The 21789-nt window shown below is 47.0% G+C and overlaps 1 protein-coding gene and 1 long non-coding RNA gene across 2 annotated transcripts; one reads left to right on the top strand and one right to left on the bottom strand.

Moving 5' to 3' along the window:
• Positions 1 to 8332: 8332 nt before the first annotated feature.
• LOC144097997 (palmitoyltransferase ZDHHC20-B-like) lies at positions 8333 to 13464 on the top strand. The gene is made up of 3 exons (XM_077630572.1): positions 8333 to 8775; positions 12472 to 12829; positions 13046 to 13464. Exons 1-3 carry the CDS (start codon positions 8333 to 8335, stop codon positions 13430 to 13432), a joined length of 1188 nt encoding a protein of 395 aa, XP_077486698.1. The 3' UTR covers positions 13433 to 13464.
• Positions 13465 to 19022: 5558 nt separating this feature from the next.
• LOC144097386 (uncharacterized) lies at positions 19023 to 20989 on the bottom strand. The gene is made up of 3 exons (XR_013306998.1): positions 20942 to 20989; positions 20745 to 20869; positions 19023 to 19182 (listed from the first exon to the last, which is right to left on the bottom strand). It is a non-coding gene; the product is annotated as an uncharacterized LOC144097386 (long non-coding RNA).
• Positions 20990 to 21789: the final 800 nt, after the last annotated feature.

Raw genomic sequence — 21789 nt, 5'->3', positions numbered from 1 at the left:
TTCTTGAAATGACTGCATTTCAAAAATGACAGTCTATTTGCGTAGTTAGGCCATATGCGGATTAGGTGCGGTAGGTGAGACCTTTGTCTAGCAATGTTTGTCTTGCTTTTCCTTTGTTTATTGTACGCCGGCTGCTTGGCTGTACTTGCTTGGCTTGGCTTCGCTGCGCTGCTGTGGGCTCACGTGAGGCTCGCGGCGGCTGGCACGTGTCTCGTGCTCATGCCGGTACATTCCTGGCTGGGATACACCTGTCCGGTTGGCGTCTCAACATTCATGATACTGCTATGTGACTGAAGTGAAATCTCAAGTGTAGGGAGAATCGCATGAGCATTATTTGATTCGGGGCAATGAAAACATAGACAGAGGCATCCGAATTCGGCCAGCTGTATGTCATGCGCGATGGTGTCACAACAGTGTCCTAGATGTACAATTCTATCTCACAACTGTGTGCACGAATGGCAAGGTGCCAATTTATTCCTGCAGAGCATGTAACTACAGTATTTTGCATTTACATTTGCCGATAGCTAACTTGATACTGGCGCAAATTTTCAACTCAAGATGAGCGATCGGCAAGAACGAGAGTGAATAAAGCAGCCTGATGACTGCAGCTCGGTGGAGTAAGGATAACAACGCAGGAAACTGAATCAAGATGGCTTCCTTGCTTCAGTTTCGAAAGACTGAACCTGCCACGAACTGTGCAAATAGAAAACGGTTGTGCCTTGCTGGCAGTGACGGTCAACGTTGGCGTGTACTATTATTATTTGAAGCGACTTCCTCTTTGTAACCGGCTCCTCTGACTGAACTTCTCAGTCTTCAGTGGCGCCCTTTGCGCCGCCGCGATCCCTGCTTGCATTTTCTTATGGCGGTGTACGTGTTCGGCGCTTACAGCTGGAGCAGGTCTCGCGGTTTTCAAGTGTTGAGACAGGCAGGTTGCCCTTTTACTGCTATAGAAGTTCTGCTGTAAGTAATTGTCCTATTAACATTTGCGAAACGCATTACATACTCCATACCTAGGATGCTGTGAATTGATCAGCTCACAATTAGAAGCGCTCCACTTGTTACGCCCCCTAAAGCTGTCAAAATCTAAAGGTTGCCAGAAGCATAGACACGGAAGAGTTCTAGATTTTATGCAATGAATGCTTTATTGAAAACTGTTCAGAACTGAACCTATAGGGTCATGCTGGGAAATAGAGGGCAATTCATGGTCTAGCGGAAAATGTATGCGTATGTTCAGAAAAAGACAGTAATGAACGTAAAAAGACTTCGTTTTTATACAATTTTTTACATGGTGTCTTGAAAATGTGTCAATAAAAAGAAATAGGCCTTTGTGTTGCAAGGAATGCTGCAGTTTTTATTCATTTCCTTCCTGGAAAATGTCCTGGAAGCCTATATTACGCCAATTTTTATTAGGTTTCCCGCCTGTCTTCTCAACCTTCTTTCCTCTTTCAGGGTTAATAGCTGCAATAGCCCTTAAACAAAGGTCCACGAGCTATCACTAAAAACCGGGCACAATAAATAAAAGCTTAATTTTTATAGTTGGAAGGCAAAAATATATATGTTGTTCACTTGCACAACCACTCCGACAAGAATAAAACAAACTGAGATGACTTAAAAAAATCAGGTCCCATGTATCATCCGCTACGTTCTGAGTGGTAAAAGCTAAGCAAAAAAAACACTAATCTTACCTGTTCTCACCCAGAAATAAAATTCTAGCATTTTGAGGCGTTACCTTGCCGCTGAAATCTTCTTGGGAAGCTCCTCATAAGAATACAGCAGCAAGATTCGTTTTATTGATTCGTTTTATTATCAGCACGAGTCGCAGGTACTGTTGGGCGAAAAACACATATGATGCTTCTACATCCGAATTGTTTACAATGCGCATGTGTTGGCTCAGTGTCCGGTCATACAGGGACCATCGGAAACAGAAGTCTCTATGACGCTAGTAAAGCCATTTAAGCGCCATGTTTCTCAGTTATCACGTCATTTTACTACCACATATTAAAGAACTTGAGATCGACTTTCATATCAACAAGTGAGGTTTAGATTCAGCGCGTAGTCATGAAGCTGTTGGCTTTGTTCTTAGCTCCTGCGTCCTATGAACTCATAGCCCCGACAGTAGACATGTGGCCACATGAATGAGGAGGATTGAATGGTAAAACAAGGTGAAACGTGCTTTATCAAAACGTTAGGTACTTTCTGCCTTACATCTGTCTACAACAGTTTCCCAAGGCAGAACGCACCCCTCTCCAATAAAAAAACAAAGCCTGAATGCCGTACCGAGATTTCGTTACCTTAATTAAGTGTGTTTGGGATATGCAACCGATAAAGAGTGGGACAGACACATTTTTTTCTACCCATAGATTTTTTATATACAGGGTGATATTTGTCACTTTTTCGGACTGATTTTGAGTAATTAATTACGTCGGTGTGGTTTTCTGAGCTGGATTGTACAGCAAGGCAGACATTACGTAGCTCAAATGTTTCAGTACTTTCTTTGTTAACTTTGACAGACATTTCTATTTTTGATCTTAGAGGCAAGGTTATATGGAAAAATTCATATCGTCAACTTAGAATGTCATGTCTTAATCGGCAGTATTGCTCGAGATATCGACCGTGAAAAATACGCACGTGAAAGCTCGTTGAGTCGGCTTCACAAGCAATGCATATTTATCAAAACATCGCTACTTGCACTTCTAATTCATGCATCAAATAGAGGCGCAGTTAGTGCATTTGACATACGTCACTTACAGCTACGGCGGCCTCCGTGGCGGCAAGGTAATCGCGCGTCACCGCTCGTCCTGTTGGTTTTAATTGCATGTCAAAGTAGCATCTTCACCATGAACAGTTTAAGGAGCGTAGGTAGCTTGCAACCACAAGGTGGAGGATGAAGTTTACACACGGCTCGGGCTTTCCCGCCATTTTGTGAGAAGCGAGCTCTATGCCATGCCTGAACATTTCGCTACAGTAATCCACCTCTGTCGACACGCAACATCTACAATACCGTTTAGAGACCACCTCAGCTGATACAAAACAATACTGTCTGTATCAAGCGGCAGTGAATGTATTTTCACTTACCTGTCCAAATAAAGCGAACCAATCGACGCAGCAAGAAATCCACCACTCTTCATGGGGACACCATCTTGCGAAGTGCAGCTCCGCATCAAGAGGAGCACCATAGAGTACCAGTTGTGCGGAAAATTTAGCGCTACGCTTCAGTTTACTACACTCTACGCTTAAAAAATAAACGGAAGTTTTTAAGGTTTTTACGGCGCATTATTCGTTGCTTATTTCCTAGTAGAAATGCAAGGGACTAGACCACGGTGGTCACAAACAGAAAATGTCTTTTTTTTCTTGATCACGTTTCTGTTATTTCCAGTAACAGATTCCATCTCCGCGGCAACAATAAATTTCAGCAAAAACGCCTTTAATTTTGCACACTTTTTATACAATGTAAGTTCCTTTGCTGGTTTTATAGCGATCAACTAGTGTATTTGTTAAGATGTTTTCGTTTGGACTAGGTCGTTATTTTACCAAGAAACACATGGTGTTACACAGAAGGAAAATATGCCCATAATTCATTGTGTAATAGCGCGGTAAATATCCCGCGCGTGAAATCGAGAGAAAAAAACGGCGTAGCGCAAAGTGACTATTTAGCTTCTGGCAGTTTTTTGCAAGAGTGAAAGAATTACTTACAACAGCAATTTCATCAAAAACCTAGCTAGTTTTTGAAAGTTTTGTGAACGGTTCTTGAGGTGGCTGCATTACAAAAATGACAGTCGATTTGCGTAGTTAGGCCATATGCGGATTAGGTGCGGTGGGTGAGACCATTGTGTGATATTGTTTCTCTTGCTTTTCCTTTGTTTATTGTAGGCCGTCTGCTTGGCTGCACTTGCTTGGCTTGGCTTGACTGCGCTGCTGCGCGCTCGCGTGAGGCTCGCGGCGGCTGGCACGCACGTGTCTCGTGCTCGTGGCGGTATTCGCTGGCCTGGAATAAACCTGTGCTGTTGGCATCTCAACATTCATGATAGTGCCATGTGATTGAAGTGTAATTTCAACAGTATATTCTGTGTGCTGTGTGTGTTTGAATGGCATGTATGAAGCGCAGTAGATGGACGAAACAATCTTCACTGCAGTCGTTCTACGAATGCATGTCAATATCTGTTTACACATTCAGAACCTTCAAGTGACTGCGCACAACAGCTGTAAAGCTGAAAATTTGATTTCTGTAGGCAAAAATTTCACACGCAAACGCTAAAACCCTCATTTGCCGCAGTGTTAAACTTCTAGTGGTGTGTGTGTTCAGAAATACTGATATCTCACAGCTAAATGCAAGACATCTCAAGGACATTTTTCTTGAATAAGATGCGTGTCTCTTCTGCAGGACAGCGGAAAAAGTTTTTCTATCTCAAAATTTCGGTGCAATAAATCATGGAACTGTAGTAAAATTTAAACTTCTGAGAAGAGCACTGAGACATGGTTTAGTCATGACTTGACGCTGAAAACTTTCCACGATCGGTCCTTTCTTTGTCGTTGTAGAAACTGCGTACTTCTGGAAGAGTAATTTGTTTTTTAGTGGCGCGTTGAAATGTTCCGACATTAATAAATTGCAAAAAATAGCCAAATTTCATTCGCATTTTAAGAAGCTGTCACTGCAATCTTTAAATGCCCCTAGAATACTTTTAATTCGTGGTAATTATATAACAGCTAAAAAATTCTTCATTATGTTTTTAACTATAAAACTAAAAACATAATAAAGAACTTTACTTTTGCTCTATAATTACCACGAACTGAAAGTACTCTACAATATATAAAATTAAAAACATAATACGCAACACATTTAGTTCAGTTACACTACTGAATATTGTTTGTTCATAAGAGCAGCCCCGCCACGACTGATGTAGAGCGAACTGCAGTATTTCATTGGCAACCGAAGTTGTTTGTTCAGTCCTGCCAACTGCAGTATTGCAGTATTGCCCCCTTCAGGCTTCCTAAGGTTCTGCCTCCATGGAGCCTACGTCTGAGTCTAGAGTGCATTCACAACGCCGCCGAAGAGGGGCCGATGCATGTTGGATTCGAGAATCCAAGCTCAGTTAGACCCCTCAATACCAATATGAAGGTTGTGTGGAGTAAACCGGAAGAAGCAGAATTTAGGCTTTCGCAGGTTTTTCATAGAGAAGGCGAATTATCACCAGAGGGGGTTCTTGAGCCCCAATTACCTCAGTGGGGTCAATAGGCGTCCAGCATCGTCTACTACAGAGGAGTGATTAAAAGGTCGCCCTCAACGGCTTTTAACTTTTAAATTCGAAGATTCCATTTTAATATATATCCCGCCTCATTGCTCTTTCAAGGCTGCTTTAACCATGAAGGTAATGCGAGCCTAAAAGGTGCGCTGCTTACTGTATTGGATGGATGTATAGACTGTGAATTCAAAGGGAGGGTTCGGCATTTTTTCTACTAGCCTTGTTTGTAATGGTTCCAGCTATGTTGTTCACATAAAAATGCTCCTTTTCTGATGCTGCAGCGCACCTTAAAGCAAACAGCATATGGCCAAAATGACTCTGGGGTGTCTCGCCGCCGCTTTTTTTCGGCCTAACCCACAACGTTGCAACAAGGATTAACACTACGTTGTTTCGCAATAATAATTCTTGCTTTTCCGCTGAGCTTTAGGTGTTTCGACAAGAGAGTGAAACGGAGCTTATCGCCTGTCATTTCGGAGACAGGCTCAACCACGTGTTACGCAATGAACCAGCAAGCGGCGAATATGGTGCACTTAATTAAGAGCTAGTTAAAGGCTCTTCTCATATCGCTTTATGAGGTGGTTTGGTTTAAGGGCTTTAGCGTCCCAAAGCGAGCCAGGCTATGCCGGATGCCATAGTGTATGGCTCCGAGTAATTTCGGCCACCTGGGGTTCTTTAACGTGCACAGACATCGCACAGCGCACGGGCGTCCAGCATTCCGCCTCCATCGAAATGCGACCGCCTTGGCCCCAATCGTACCTGCGTCTTTCGGGTAAGTATATAGCAGATCTAATGGTGTTCGGCCTAGCGGGCCGGAGGAGAATCGGCCAAGGTCGACGCCATTGGCCGGAACGGCTCCTTTGATATGTATTTTCCGCTTGTTTCTCGACTTGTACACGCCTGATAAAATGTTTCAAAATAAAACTTAAAAGCAGCCAGAAAATAGCCAGGATGCCAACCTGAAAAATTCGTTTGCCAGCTGGGGTCCTTGGAAGCCAATTTTGTGCAAAATAGCCACCAACGGCAACCCTGGAGTTAGAGGAATAGGTGGTCCTCAGTGTGCGTGCGCAGAGCAATAACGCCCCCTCGGGATACTGTCCTACACATGCTCACTGGTCACCCACTCTTTCCTTATCCCCCTAATCGATAGGGTCCCTTGTTCTAAAATTCCCTATCGGATCTGGTTTACCCCCAGCAAGATGAAAAGCGTCCACGCTCACGTGCACGTACTCTTACAGGAAGACGGGAAGGCAAGTTCCTGGGGTAACACGGCCACAAAATGGAATGTTATTGTTATTTGAAAGGAATATGGGGCACTATTAAAACGGGAATGTGCAGCCCGGTAACTGCCTCCTATTTAAGCGCCACTGAAACTGGGCTGGCATAAAATTCGCCGTCTCCTGCTGGTGTGCACTCAAAGAGCCTCACAAAAAATGTGTGATCGCCGGTCACCACTGGCGCCAGCGTTCCCAGCCGTTTCGCATCACGCGCAAAGCGGCGGCAGGAACGGCAAGGACGCAGCGCTAATCTTGCGCCGATAGGCGCAAGCACGAAGCCTGGACTGCCTACGGAAATGGCAACAGTCATCCATGTCCTTTGGTCCTGCATGCGGAGTTGACAGCTATCTGGAGCCCAACAGCTAACGCTAGGCGGCTTGACCCGCGGACCACCGGCGGCGCGCTCTATCCAAGGCTGCTGCCACCTCACCCTTAAGGCACTAGATTCAAAATGCAGTGCGCTCTGGCGCCAAATGCAGGCAGACAGCTGCATCTCACCTCGCCTCCCTCATTACTACCACCCTATCTTGACTCTCCCACCGTCATCAACATGTGGGGCGGAAAAAAGCCACCCTCATACACTACTTGTCGGAACGCCCCCAACCCATGGTAGTTCCCTCCATACCGAACCCATCCCCCTCCTCAAAGGAGGCCGCTCGGCGAGCTGCTCAGCCAGCTGGCCAAACAGGGCTAGTGGACAGAGCTCTCCGTGAGGCCCAGGCTCACAGACCCTTACCCCCGTATTCTTAAACCCAGGCTCACAGACCCTTAGACAAGTAGGAGCCCACCCTTGAAACCTTTAGTTGTTGTTGTTACCCTCGTACAACGGCACATGCCCACATAGGGGGTGTGGCCAAGAATTGGGGTGCACAGCGAGTTTTTCAGATAAATATTTCCTTTTGTTCTTTTCATAAAAGGAAACTGTTCCTCCTCTTCGTCCCCTCTAAACGCCACCAGCTGTCGGATTCTTCACCTTCTTTTCGTCTTCTGCCACTGATGCCGTTTATCGCTACCTACGTAACCGCGAATCGGCGAACAACGACAGAGAACCAAAAGGAAGGAAAACAGCGTTTCCAGATACGGCGGTTACAAAAATGCCTGTATTTCAACAACACAGCTGCATTGTAAAAATCCTAGCAGCCGTAATTCAAAACTGCTCCCGCATCAAAAAAAAAAGGTGCAAACATAAACCATGACGACATTTCTATTTACACAAGTCGGGTTTGGCGCTCTCTCCCCTTTGTGCATTTTGCCGTGAGCCTGAATCTATTGAACATTTTTGGCTGTATTGTCGCCGATTCAACTCTCTGAGAAAAAAGTTGCTGGAGGAGCCCTTGCAGCATCTTGGCCTTAGTTTGAGCAGCCCGCTCTTGCTATCATTTGGCGCCACCACATTTGGGTTCAGCCACAGATCTGTTTGTACCGCTGTTCTATATTTCCTGATAGAATCTCACCGACTTCCTTGCTAAGTGTTCAAACTTTTCTTTTCTATCAATTATTACATTTTGACTAAATCGTTATTATTTAATCCCTCCCTCTATTATTATTCTTAAAATTTTAAAATCAAAACTCTCATCCCTTTTCTGTTCATGACGAAAAATTCACCGGTGTTGCGCTCCCACATGCTTTTCCTTTTTGTTAACTGCGTTCAGGTGAATAGCCATCCGATTCTTGGCCGATCCCCCAGTGTGGGTATGTGCCAACTTTTGATAGGCTAACAACAACAACATTGCTGGTAGACTTGCATAAGAGTTACGAAGACGAAAACGAAGGTCACTCGGCGCGAGCAGTTGAGAAAGCAGAAGCCTTTTTGTAAAGATGCTCGGCCGAGTCATCCGAATCGCCTACGGCGGCGCCAGACGAGTCGTCTGCTGGCTTCCCGTCCTGTTCGCAGTGGTGTCGTTCGGCGAGACCTACTACGCATACATGCTAGTCTTCTGTGGTAGGTTCGTCAAGGAGGACGCGCTACGCTTCGCGCTGGGCGGCGTCTTCCACCTGCTCCTTCTGTTCTGCCTCTGGTCGTACGCGCGGACGACCTTGACGCCCCTGCCGCTCGTGCCTCGTCGCTTTGAGCTCAGCGAGGACGAACGCCGCGACCTCGCACGGTGTGCCCAGAACCAAGAGCAGAAGAACGCGTTGCTAGACGCTATGGCCAGCAGGAGGGGTGTGCTTACCCGCTACCCGAGTGGAGCCGTCAGCTTCTGCGTGCCCTGCAAGCAGATCAAGCCCGACCGATCCCACCACTGTTCCAACTGCCGAAGGCAAGCTAAGATTAGCATTGGGCTTTCTTTGCATTCCTTTCTTTCATAGCGCTGGGATCTCTGGAATGCCCGGACCACATGACTCAACAGGCTCAGGCCGCGTTTGCCAGTATTATTTAATGCGGTAGCATTAAGGTAGCCATGAAGGCGAAAAAGTGGCAGTAAGGCGAGTAGACGCGTGAAAGCAGGTGTTCATTCTTCTATTGGAGGGGACACTTAAGCTCCGCCTTAAGTGTATGACGTAATATCTTTAGTTGGTTAATGCCCCAATATGCGCAACTGGTCATTCTCTATTTAATACTCAAAGATCGGGGCGAGTCCTCATACCAATACCAGCGCAGTAGCGCAGCGGTTAAGCGGTGCGCTACTGCACAGGCTGGTTGCTGTTTCTATCGCGGCCACCAGTCGGGATTGTGCACTCATGTTGCCTTTCCTGCGCAACCTCTCGCGACCCCTCATTAATTTAACTGCCACCTGTTACCATCTTCACATTGGCTGCAGCTTGCGCGACGCACCTCCGAACTTACCGGAGCTTACCCGAGTAGCTCTGGTAAACTCGGGTTAGTTCGGAGTACAAGACAGGAAAGACGACAAGATTCTTGCTCTGGGTTGGTACGTCTGCAGCAATGCTTTAGCACTAAAACTGCCCTGCGTCGACGCCTGTTTGAAACCTGCCCCTGCCAACAGTGGGAGATGGGAGGTAGTGTTTAGAAGGATTTCCTCTCTCCACCTGCCAACCATCTACTGTTCCCCTCGCACCTCGTGGCCCTCTCCACTTGCACAGACGAGAAGGTAGATGCTAGACTAAGTATTGATCAGGAAAATGAATAAAATAAGCGATTACGAACAGAAATGGCTAAGAATAGAGTCTTGTTGCTTTCGACTAGGAAATCATCAGCTAGTGTTTGTTCGCTGAAATCAAAAAGAACGCGGATTGGGCAGGGCATGTAGTGCGAAGGCAAGGTAAGCAGCAGTCGTTAAGTGTAACGAACTGGATTCCAAGAGAAGGCATGCGTAGCAGGGGGCGGCAGAAAGTAGGGTTCTGGGATAAGCTGGCCGCGGCTTGCACAGGACAGGGTTAATTGGAGAGCTATGGAAGAGGCCTTTGCCCCGCAGTGAGTGTAGTCAGGATAATGATGATGATGAATATAATAAGACGTGGAACAGAATCAGAATTGGAACAAATTAGCGAGTTAAAAAACAGTGCTGTAGCATTTCCTCCGCATCCAATTGATCGCCTCTTTTTGTCTTCAATACTTCTGTTAATATCCGGAGTCTAATTTATCGGGCTGGATGTTTTAGCAATCGGTAGCCGTTGGTAGCCCAATCTTTTAGTAACTCATGGCGCAACGGAGTTTCATTAAAAATTGCATTTTCTCGCTCTCTATCCTTTTCTTGTACGAGGACATACTACTATGCTGATAATTTTGTTAGTGCTGTGTAGTACCTTAGTTTCTTCTCTCTTTTGAAAACTGTGCAACGTGCCGGTAATCGGCTCCAATTTTTGACCGCTATGTCTTATTAACTCGTTTCTCCGTTAAGCGTCCTTAATTGTCAGCCTCGCCGTCGGCGTTGTCCTCCGTGGCATCACCTGCCCCGTTTGGCTGGCGACAAAGTAGAGAGAGGTAAACACATCTCCACTTTTAGATAAGTTGAGGGAGACGGAAGATGGGAAAGAAAAAGGGACACCGGACGGGAGATTACAGGTGACGTATAGTGGCTTGGGCGTCTGCTTCTGCTGCGGAAGTGGTTGGTTCTAAAACCACCGAGACCAACTGCAGATTATCAGGGCTGTCCTGAGCAAGTCCAGATTTACCTCTGGCTGTGAGACTTTCTGAGCAAAAAAAAACAGTGAAAATTAGCATTCTACCGCACAACTAACGCTCAGACATTCGCGTTGCATACCCTTAACCGTCCTGTGTTTTTTTTTTTCTTGCGCTCAGGATCGATGGCCAAAGTCTCCAGAACGCGTGGCCCCAACCGAACCTCTGGCTCGATTATTAGACGCTAGTTCTGGTCAGATTTGAGCAGCTGGAAAGGGGAGTCGGGTGTTGTAACGTGTTTCAGTGAAGTTAATTAAGTGGTCGCTGCCCAACGTCGCGCCTATGGGAATACTGCTGGTCATTGAGGTATCCGTGCATCTAGAAATTAACTTCATCAGGTGGAATAATATTGTACTGTTTTTATCTTCTCACGGTGGCACTCTGGTCGTCCCCGATAGTGCATGGCTGCTGTGCCTCTGTTCGCCACGCACAACTTATGGTTAAATATGACTTCCCGCGCAGCAGTGTCCTTGCCGCCTCTGCTTCTTTTGCGCATACAAAATTGCGAAGCAGATTTTCCAGCGACAGCTGTAGTTCTTACGGTTCATTACGGGCCTCATGGGGCAAACTTCAGTGAAGCCACTGAAGCAAGTCCAGCGTGGAGGGGTAGACCGCCAGCCTTTCAGCGGCTTTTGAGGACTGCTGCTCGTTGTTCCCGCTGTCCCGCTCATCCACCCCCCCCCCCCCCCCCCCAGTGTGGTTAGATCCAATTAATTTTTGTTTCTTCATTGCTAAGGCTCAACGTAGCACCATAACATTCCCCCTTAGGTGTTCGCACCGCGCACGCTCTTCGCGCACGTAAAGCCACTGAGACTTATAGGTACAGCTCCCTTCTCTTCCGCGCGCCCCGCGACGACATTGCGATTAGGAGCGGGCGTGTCCGCGGCCTCCGGACCTTGGCGAAGAATGCTGCGCCGCAGTTATTAGATACCGTGTACCGTATTACCGTTACCGTGACCGGAGTACCGGAAGCCCGCGCGCCGTCACTGCGCATGCGCAGATAGTCTAGTGGCCGCCAGATGGCGCCAGGTACCCGGCAGCTGCGCGCAAGCCTTCCGCATAGGGGACAATCAGCGCATGGTTATTGCCGGCGGGCAGGGATTCCAGTCCTCTGGTTACGGTAACGGCAACACGGTACACGGTATGCTAAAGGTGCCTATTGAGGGGCGGGACGGTTTTTGACCACGCCGTTGTGGGTCTGAAAAGAATGACAGCCGGTCCCACCGGGGGCTTCGAATCTGTCAACCGAGGCAGTAACCCGAACCGCTTGAGCAGCAGCAGTACCGCGCTACTGACGCTTACGGCTTCGCAGAGTGCGCTGCGCCTTTGGTGTGAGCTCTTCTTCTTGAAGACAGCACAAGGTAAATTGCGCAAAGCCATCACCTGAATTCCTGACCTAGCCGCAAATAAGCATGAGGCGGCCGTACCGGGGCCTGCAGCCACTTGCAGACTTCTCGGCCGCTGATGCCAATCCGCTCTCGCTGATTAATGCGCTGTGCCGCTAAGCTCAGCTCTACCAATTTTTCTTTGCTGCACTCGCCGGGTAAAAGCTGACGCTTTTGGGACCGCAGCGGTGGCGAAGTTGTTGAGCATCCGCCTCGCATGCGGGAGGTGCGGGGCTCGATCCCCAGTGCCGCCAGGTACCCACCAGTGATACAATGGGTACAAGCTTTCCCCTGGTCTGGTATTCTGCTTATTTGTGGCGAAATGCTTGAGAAATGGGTCCTTGACCCCACCTTGAGCAGTCGAAAATTCCTTGTGCCATGGCGCTCTTTGGCCATAGGTGTTCTTGCGCCATAAGAATCCATAGTCATCATCAGCTTTTTGGAAGCACATAAACATGGATAAACATGGCATACGTCGCTCTCCGCAGGTGCATACTAAAGCTGGACCACCACTGCCCGTGGTTCAACAGCTGCGTCTGCTTCAGTACCTACAAGACTTTCCTCCTCACGCTGTTCTACGTCGCTTTGCTGAGTGGCTACGTTGCGGCCAGCGTGTCGACATACCTGCACGCCAAGCAACCGCACCGCAGCCTGTTGCACCGTTCGCGGCACATCAACTTCCTGCTGATCGTGGGCTGCTCGATGTTTGTGATGATCTCAGGCTTCCTCGTCATGCACCTATCGTTCGTTGTCCGCAATCGTACCACCATAGAGTCCATGCGGCCGCCCACGTTCAAGCAGAAGGGTGATTCGTTCGACGTCGGGACTTACAGGAATATTGTGGAGGTAAGCCTATAAAACGTTTATCCAATCAAACTGCTGGTAACGCGAAATTAGTTCAGCTACGCTAAGTTTATTAGCTATACAGCCGGATCACCTGCTTCAAAGGTAAAAATGCATTCCGAAAGCGGGGAGGGCGGTGGGCTCTGACTGTTTACCGTTGATAACAGTTCGTCAAGGGTAAAAGTTGTTTACGGGCTGTATCGCATATTGAACCTGCAGGTTTTCGGTCCGAAGACAGCGTTCTGGCTGTTACCAGTCTTCAGCAGCCTTGGCGACGGCTCGTGGTTCCCAACAAGACTGCACCCAAGCAAGCAAAGCATGACCACTGCTAGCGAGCCAGATAGTCCGGAAGCGAAGAATGACGTAGAGGCCCCCAGCCAAACCGGAGAACTTCCTCTCACCGCAGCACCTGTCTCTGCGACGATTGAGAACTTGGCTACCGCCACAACAGGAACGGCCAGAGGAACCGGGTGCAGCTCTTCGACTTCTGCAGAAACGGAAGTGACAGCTCTTTTGGGTGCTGCAGAGTTGTTGCCTTGGAGGGAAGGCATAGTGCCCGACTCCAGGAAAGGCCGTTCCGGACCACTGCAGATCGCGACGCTGTGATGGTTGAAGGAGTGATTTATTACGGTACATGATGGGTGCGACGTGGTCGTAGGCCTCGCCGCCTTTCCAAGCATTAGTATCGCGTATTACTGGTCAAGAGTATATATTTTACGTATGCGTCGCTAAACGAACCTTTAGAAAATTTTTGTACGTTCTCAAAGCGAGTGATTTATTTCTCAACAATATTTCCCTTCGTATGTGCCAGCGAAGTGTTTCCTTTGAACCAACAAGTCTTGTTTCAATAGTTGCCTTTTGAAAACTTTTTTTCTCAATTCCTGCGTACTTTTGTTTGCTTTCCGATTCAGTGGCTTTAAATGTCGCCGATGTTTACAAAAGATTTTGCTTCATAAGATGGCTAAACGAGGCCGATACGATGCAGTTAAAGGGAAGCTGAAACGGTTTTCAAATCGCATGAAACGCTGTGGTTGGGAAGAAAGGAACTTGAGATCATGGTGTAATTTTTTTCCCGATTCTATCCGCAAGCAGAGCTGCAATCGCTTCTTAAAAACCCGCCACCGGCACGCCCTCGTCGCTTCCGGAAGCGCGTGGTGGGGGGACGGCAGAGCGGGAGAACTGGCGGAAGTGACGCCATTCACGGAGTGTCGGCGGCCGTCCGGCTGCGCCTGCTTCTCTGCGGCCCGCGCTTTGGTGAACCACACATCAACGTAATCTTCTGCCAGTGCCGTTTACTTCCTCTCCTTCGGGCGTTCCGTGTAATGCCTGAGGTCTGTATATAAACCGGTTTTGGTATGGTATTCTTTTCGAACAGCGCTCAGCACACTGCTTGGTAGAATCCGTCGGTTGTTCTCCCTGCCTCTTCCACGTTAACCAGACAATCTGGTGGTACGCAGCATGCCGAAACTGTCTGCACAAAATATGTGCATCAATATTTCTCTTTTCGTTATATTACTTTCTTACCTCTTTGTAAACTCTTTGCCTTTTCCAGCTGGTTCACATCCGTGCTGAGCTAAGGCCACTTCCAACACTGTATTTGAGGCACACAGTCTTGAACTCTTTTGAGCTCGTTAAGCACTGTGTGCCTTTTGCCTTTTTCCTGATTGCTTGCACCTCATGGCAGCACAATCCTCTCAATCTTTCATCAGCGTGCAGCACACGCAGCTGCACCTAACTGAACAAAAAGCGATTATATAAGCCCAGTATACTTGAGCATAGCAAACATTTGCATTCATGAGCGCTTGGTCATGGCTGACCATCGACGATGGCGCCAGAATTCATACAAATTTCTCCTTGAGTCACAACGGCAAAGTGGTCGAGCAGCGGTATGCATATATCTGCCACAAGTAATTCTGCTGGTTATCTCGATACACAGCAGCAGCAACTATATCTCGCAGCATACTAGTTTTGATGAGCAACACTGCGAGCTCCGAAATTTCCGGCTTGCTTAGCTTCTTATCAGGCGGTGGCACCAGTTTTCTGATTAGTCTGCAGTTCTCAGCAATTTTGGAATAGGTTTGCGCGCGCTCGTTCAAATTCCGACAGTCCGGCGGTTCCACAGTTGCCCGGAAACAAAGATTATGGGAATGCGCTGTCTACACCGGAGTCGACGAAGATATTGATAACAGAGAAAGTTGGGAAGCCCTGCTGCGCAGCGAAGAACCCGCTCGGCAGAAACAAGACAATCCGCCTGGCGGCTGCCGCCGCGAAGAGGCAAAATCTATTTGTTAGCCTTTAGTCACGGAGGCTCCGGCCCCCGCCTTCCAGGACTGCATGTCGGGGGCGGTGAGTAGTAAGGGGTCTCCATTTCCGGTGGAAATAAAAGCTGTCATCCACCCATCCATCCAGTCGAGATTTCCAACACGTGAAAACGTCGCCACTTGACATTCGCTGCCGGCGCACTCCGGAGCATCGTTCATTCCGCCGTTTTCTGAAGCTGCTCATGGCTCGAACATGCATGGTGAAAGTCCAAGCGGTTCAAAACTGCTTGAATTATTCATAATTTCCAGAACGTAGTCCTTAAAAGCCCGCTGAAGCAACGCGCTGCGCACCAAAGCCGTCGGTGCCAGCTGAAGATCCCCGTGGATGACGTCACGACGGTCCCGACCAATCGCGGGCAAGAGCGGCGTTCGCTCGGCGCCCTGAGGCGATGGGGCGCGTTTTCTTCTAAAAACAGCTGTTTGCATTTTTTTGCGCTCTTTTTGAATGAGATATTCTGTTTCTGCGGACTAAAAGCTACAAAATGACGTAAAGAACTCATTTTTTTTTCGAAAAGTGCTTCAGCTTCTCTTTAAATGGTATTTTACACAAATGTAGTGAGTATATGTTATCAGTACCATCTTTTTCAGCCGCCGCGGTGGCTGAGTGGTTATGGCGCTCGGCTGCTGGCCCGAAAGGAGTGGGGTCGATCCCGGCCGTGGAGGTCAAATTTCGATGGAGGCGAAATTCTAGAGGCCCGTGTACTGTGCGATGTCAGTGCAAGAACCACCCCAGGAGGTCGAAATTTCCGGAGCCCTTCACTACGGCGTCGCTCATAGCCTGAGTCGATTTGGGACGTTATATCCCCATAAACCAAACCAAACCAAACCATCTTTTTCAAATTTACGGTCGTTTCAGCTTAAAATGTCTTCTTTATATAATTTCCAGTTGACATTAAAACTTTATCCTTTCTTCAGCACAGACCGATTAGCAGTAGAAACTGTAGTTAGAATTCCGAAACGAGAACTCCTGCAGTCGTGTTATTTCCAAGTTTTAAACGGTGCAATATACCGCGGACATTTAAGAACAAGAGTCTGCGATGACTGAGCTATGCTTTCAATGAACATTCAGAGGCGCTCGCCCTTGCGAAGACAGCGCATGTGATGCGGACTGTTCGCGGGTCGTATCACGAGAGGCGAAATGGAATGCCCAATATGAAGTTGTAAATAAAGGAACACAACGTCAAAGCACAGCAAATTAATCGCCTAAATTGAGCGAAACATACCATTAAACGTTTCTTCTGGTGACGCCCGGTCACCGATGGTGCTGGCCACCTTTACATGCTAGTCACGCAATTGCCACTACACAGGTTAGAGCTCTCCCCAGATCAACCGCAAATTTATAGTTAGGACCCTCTGCGACTTCCCCTCAAAAACGGCCATTCTAGAATGATAGCCTCTTCCCATACCCCTTCGCCCGCATAAATAGGCCGCTGGACACCCTTTTGAAAAAATGTAGGGTGTGCAAACATTCGTAATTTTCTTAACATTCGTAATATTTGTATTCAATTCGGTTGTGGGAAAGTTCTTACGCAGACGACTAAAAAAGCCTTTCAGGCAAGCACTATGCTCAAGTACTGTTAAGAAAATCAAACTTTGTGCGCGCATATTTGGAACCCCCTTTCACAAAAATAACATGAATGGCTCGAAAACTGTAGGAATTCAAGGACAGCGCACATTTCTACCATCACGGAATTGGCACAGTTATGCTCAATTCTTTTAGTTACCATCGGAAGCTCTTTCCGCTACGAAAACTGAGTGAAAGTGTCCTTTAGTAAAATATTTCCCCGCGAGAGAGGAAAAATGTCACAGAACCAGGCGACATTTCCTAGGAACATCGTAGAACTTCGCGAATTCCACCTTTATTTCTTGTTTTCGAAAACCGATAGCTTTTACTAGGCACGAAATGGTTCTACTCTTTTTTAAGCCGCCACGGTGGCTCAGTGGTTACGGCGCTCGCCTGCTGACCCGAAAGACACGGGTTCCATCCCTGTCGCGGCGGTCGAATTTCGATGGAGGCGAAATTCTAGAGGCCCGTGTAGTGTGCGATGTCAGTGCACGTTAAAGAGCCTTAGGTGGTCGAAATTTCCGGAGCCCTTCACTACGGCGTGCCTCATAGCCTGAGCCGCTTTGGGGCGTTAAACCCCCATAAACCATAAACCATTTTGACCAGCAGGGATCTGAAATGTAGCCGCCATAAATAAGTTCGTGACACTTCAAAAAGAACTTTTTCTTCTTGCACTAGCCTCAGTTTTTTATTTTAGTTAACTCATCCCTATGGCATAGTACGCAACACCAGCTAGTGTGGCAATGTTTGAGTTGTGCAGAATAATCAAATGGTATTATCAGGGGAAAGCAAGAAATAGGAGCCATGGGGCATAATTCAAAGCATGTGCTATGGCTTGCTCTACGGTTCAGCTTAAATCAAATGCAGAACATAGGCACACACACAGACAAGGTTATTAATATAGCTATTGGCTGCCATGTAGCCACGTAGTCTTTGCACTGCCACTGGATGTGCGCATCATCTTATGCCTTCACTTCAAGTTGACATACACATCAATATTATTTTCGAATTTTCAATTTTTGACTGCAGTGTGCTCCTGCCTCAACCACAGCATCAGTATAATGAGCTTGCCCTTACAAAAAAAATTATGGAGTTTCTGCAGAATCTTTATTGCTCATTCGCATCACACAAAACAATTTCTGTGGTGTTCATGTTGATCTTTGTGTGGAGGCCTTGTCGAAACCTTCCAGAAAATTTGCCTCCGATTGTCTGATGTGCACGTGCTGACTAATCGTCTGATGATGATATGATGCATCCTCTGAGGAGTTTCTGGTGAAGACTTGTGATGATTTTTTGTGGAATGTTTCCAGAAAATTTGCCGCCGATTTTCTGATGTGCACGTGCTGACTAATTGTCTGATGAGGATATGATGCATCCTCTGAGGAGTTTCTGGTGAAGAGTTGTGATGATGTTTTGTAGAATGTTTCCAGAAAATTTGCCGCCGATTGTCTGATGTGCACGTGCTGAATAAACGTCTGATGAGGATATGATGAATCCACTTGAGGGATTTTTGTTAACGATGTTTTGTGGAAAGTCTGCAGCTAATTTGAAGCCGATTTTGTGATGGTGTGAGGCCCGATTTTGTGATGCAGATGTGGTGTCTGATTTTGTGATGTGAATGTGATGTCTGATTTTGTGATGTGGATGTGATGTCCGATTTTGTGATGTGGATGTGATGTCAGATTTTGTGATGTGGATGTGATGCATGATTTTGTGATGTGGATGTGAGGTCCGATTTCCTGATGTGGATGTGATGTCTCATTTCCTGATGTGGATGTGATGTCTCATTTCCTGAGGTGTGTGTGATGTCCGATTTCCTGATGTAGATGTGAGGTCCGATTTCCTGATGTGGATGTGAGGTCCGGTTTCCTGATGTGGATGTGATGTCCAATTTTGTGATGTGAATGTGATGTGATTTTCTGATGTGGTTGTGGTGTCCGGTTTCCTGATGTGGATGTGATGTCCGATTTCTTGATGTGGTTGTGATGTCCGATTTCCTGATGTGGATTCACATCCGATTTTGTCCGATTTCCTGATGTGGATGTGATGTCCGATTTTTAGATTTGGATGTGATTTCCGATTTTGTGATGTGGATTTGAGGTCACATTTCCTGGTGTGGATGTAAGCTTCGATTTTGTGGCGTGGATGTGATATCTTATTTTGCGATGTGGGTGTGATGTAAAATTTTGCGATGTGGATGTGATATAAGCGCATAACGGTAGTACTAGTGCGGTCTGTATCTTTAATCAACAGTAAAGTACTCCGTGAATGCCTCCATATGATCACCAGAAAATAGATTAATGCCGCAGAGTACATTGATCAGGTATGAGTTTTGAGAATTTATTTTAAAACGGTAACAAATATCGTTACAAACTGTCCACGATGTCATTTGATTTCTCGGGAGACCATGAAGGAAAGGCTGTATCTAAACGGTTGTCCCGACACTCCAGGAAACTTGGAGCATGTGTACTCTGAAAAAATAAAAGCAAAACCAAGTGTAGAGCAGTTGTAGCATTGCACAAGCTCTGAATTCAGTTTCAAGGAATCAGGTCCTTGCTTTTGGCTCGGATTGTGGTTCAAGACCACAAGCAACATCTATGCAAAGAGGTAATCATGAAAAAGAGTGGAAGAAGCAAAAATGTTCATTTTACTGCCATTACCATTTCACCCATTTAAGTGGAGCACAAAGGAACATAGAAACCTAACTGGTTAATGAGTGGAAGAACCAAATGTGCATTTCACATGCCATTACCGCCTAATCCATTTACCACAAATAAACATACAAACTTAACTGAATATTACGAAGACAATACGAAGACACAATTGTCTTCGTATTGCATGCGCCACAGCCGAGAGTTTTAAAGTTCCGATTATCACGAACTTTTCCAAAATGCAGCACGATACCCTGCAGGTTATAACATTTCGGGTGCTTTCTTTTAGCCACTTAATCTCTGACAAAAAAAGAGGAAAAATGGAGAAACTAATGTATGAAAAGAAATCTTACAATGTATCAATTACTTACATTCTTTAAATTTACTTGAGATGACAGTAAAATGCCCCAGTACACATTTTCGTCATTGAAGTGCAAACTCTGAGCTTGCCTTAAGACTGCTCAGCAATGCTCCGACCGCAGAGGCCACTATGCTGAACGTTTTATGGTAGTTGGTGCAGACTATTATTCATTCTTTCAGTCTTCGCTGCCTCCAGGCGCAATAGTAATTTAAAATTAGCAATCCGATGTTCTCACTAGCCGCAGATGGCCGGAAGAAATAACGGTTGAACTACTTTTAAGCTGCAGTCGACCGCTGGCAAAGAGTTAGGTCAGTCTAGAACTGCTTCCAGCAATGGTGAAAACGAGCTTTGCCGGCAGAATCATTGCCACAAAAAACTGCAGGAAAGCTGTTTTTATGGCATCCTAAGTAGACAATGAGAAGGCGAATTTCGGCCCGGAATTTCAGCTGGCCGCCAGCAAAACATTCTATCTTTCCTTAAGGCATGCTCTTGAAGAGTTACAAATATTTCATTTGTCTGTATTACATGTTAGCTCGAACTTTTGCTCACCTTTACATAATCTGTTAACCTCATCCGCCCACCTAATTTTCTGCCGCCCCGTGCTACGCTTTTCTTCCTTAGGAATCAAAGAATTTAGCAGGGGTCAAGTGGATGCAGCTAGCATAGGACCGGGTTAATTGGAGGAATATGTGAGAGGCTTTCGCCGTGGAGTGGGTATAGTCCGGCTGATGACGATGATATCCCTTATCCGAGCGGTCACTCTGCTGTCGGTGTCGAGGGTTAACCTCCACTCATCGCGATTTACCCGCTCAAGCCGTTAGCCAGTAGCAATGTTTTGTTCATCGTATGTCCACATTGCTTACCATTCCTGAAAAAAAATGGTTGTCTACTTCCTTCAACATTGAATTTATGTTCTTTCTCAGGCAAGCAGCATGCTTTGTTCGCCATATATTATAGCGTTAAAGGTTACCGAAGCAAAATAGGTGAAGAGAATGTTGGGGATGACGAAAACCACACTTACTTTTTGTCTCTTGGTTGGCGGCTGCGTTCCGCTCTCGGTCTCGGTCTCGGGAGTGTTCGGGACGGCGCCTACTTCTGCTTCCAGAGCAAGCCGCGTTCTTTGCCGCTCCATTGCGCGCTCCGTGCCTGCATTTCATGCGAAGCACTAAATTATGATAGAGTCATTCACAAATGTGACCAAAAAGTAAATGATGACACCGAAACCCAGAAGGATTGCCGACGCTGGTGGCTGGCTGGCTTCCCATTATAGTGTACTAGAATACTCTAGTTCACTATACTTCCCATTCAACCATCACCATAATGCCCCGCAGTTCTTCTATGGCGCTTTCTTTTGCTAGAAGCTGCATACCAACGTCAGCGTCTAAGGCGCGGATCGCGTACACATCCCATTTTTCTTCTTGCCATTTCACAAACACGTGCGCCATTTTGGAACGGGAGTGGCTGGACTCCAACTGAACTGTTGTCACTCTAGCAAACGAAGCGTGGCTCGAAAAAACGCGACGGAGTCACAATCACGTGACGGGGGTGACGTAGCGTGTCTAAGTGCGGGAGTGGGGAGGGGTTGATGCGCAGTCACATGACAAGAACTGCGGAGTACGAACTACCCTACCGGTTCTGGGAGCTCAGAGCGCCCTTTTTTCTTTTTTTTTTCTTTTAGAAAGGGGGTGGGAAGGCGAGCGAGCTTTCTCCTCTCAAGGCTAGAAGCGAGATGGGAGCTGTGTACACTTTCATGCTATCTGTTCCGGCTCCCGCTTTCCATTCGCAACGACGTTCTCCAGTCTCCCCACCAAACTAAGAAAACCGTAGCGTCACCGAACAGAAGCTTCTCGCATTGGTTTCCGAGACGTCCATGGGACCCGCCTGATTCTTCAGCGGGTCCGCGTCCACGGCCTATGCAGTAGAACCTAACACGCGTACTGCCTGTGTGCATGCCGAGAGGAGCCTGCACGTGGAAAGCTGGCAGCGATAGCAAGAAAAGCAACCGAGCTGAAGAAGCGCAGAAGGATATGCGGATATGCTTCAAAGTGGAAGAAAAAGGAGGGGAA

Source organism: Amblyomma americanum, chromosome 7 (assembly GCF_052857255.1).
Source record: "Amblyomma americanum isolate KBUSLIRL-KWMA chromosome 7, ASM5285725v1, whole genome shotgun sequence".
In the NCBI taxonomy this organism is placed as follows: Eukaryota; Metazoa; Arthropoda; class Arachnida; order Ixodida; family Ixodidae; genus Amblyomma; species Amblyomma americanum.
This window is presented reverse-complemented; position numbering and strand designations above follow the sequence as displayed.

Coding starts and splice junctions, on each gene's coding strand:
- LOC144097997 (XM_077630572.1), top strand. CDS start 8,333: ATGCTCGGCCGAGTCATCCGAATCGCCTACGGCGGCGCCAGACGAGTC. Junction 8,776..12,471: donor CACTGTTCCAACTGCCGAAG/GCAAGCTAAGAT, acceptor CGCTCTCCGCAG/GTGCATACTAAAGCTGGACC. Junction 12,830..13,045: donor CTTACAGGAATATTGTGGAG/GTAAGCCTATAA, acceptor TTGAACCTGCAG/GTTTTCGGTCCGAAGACAGC.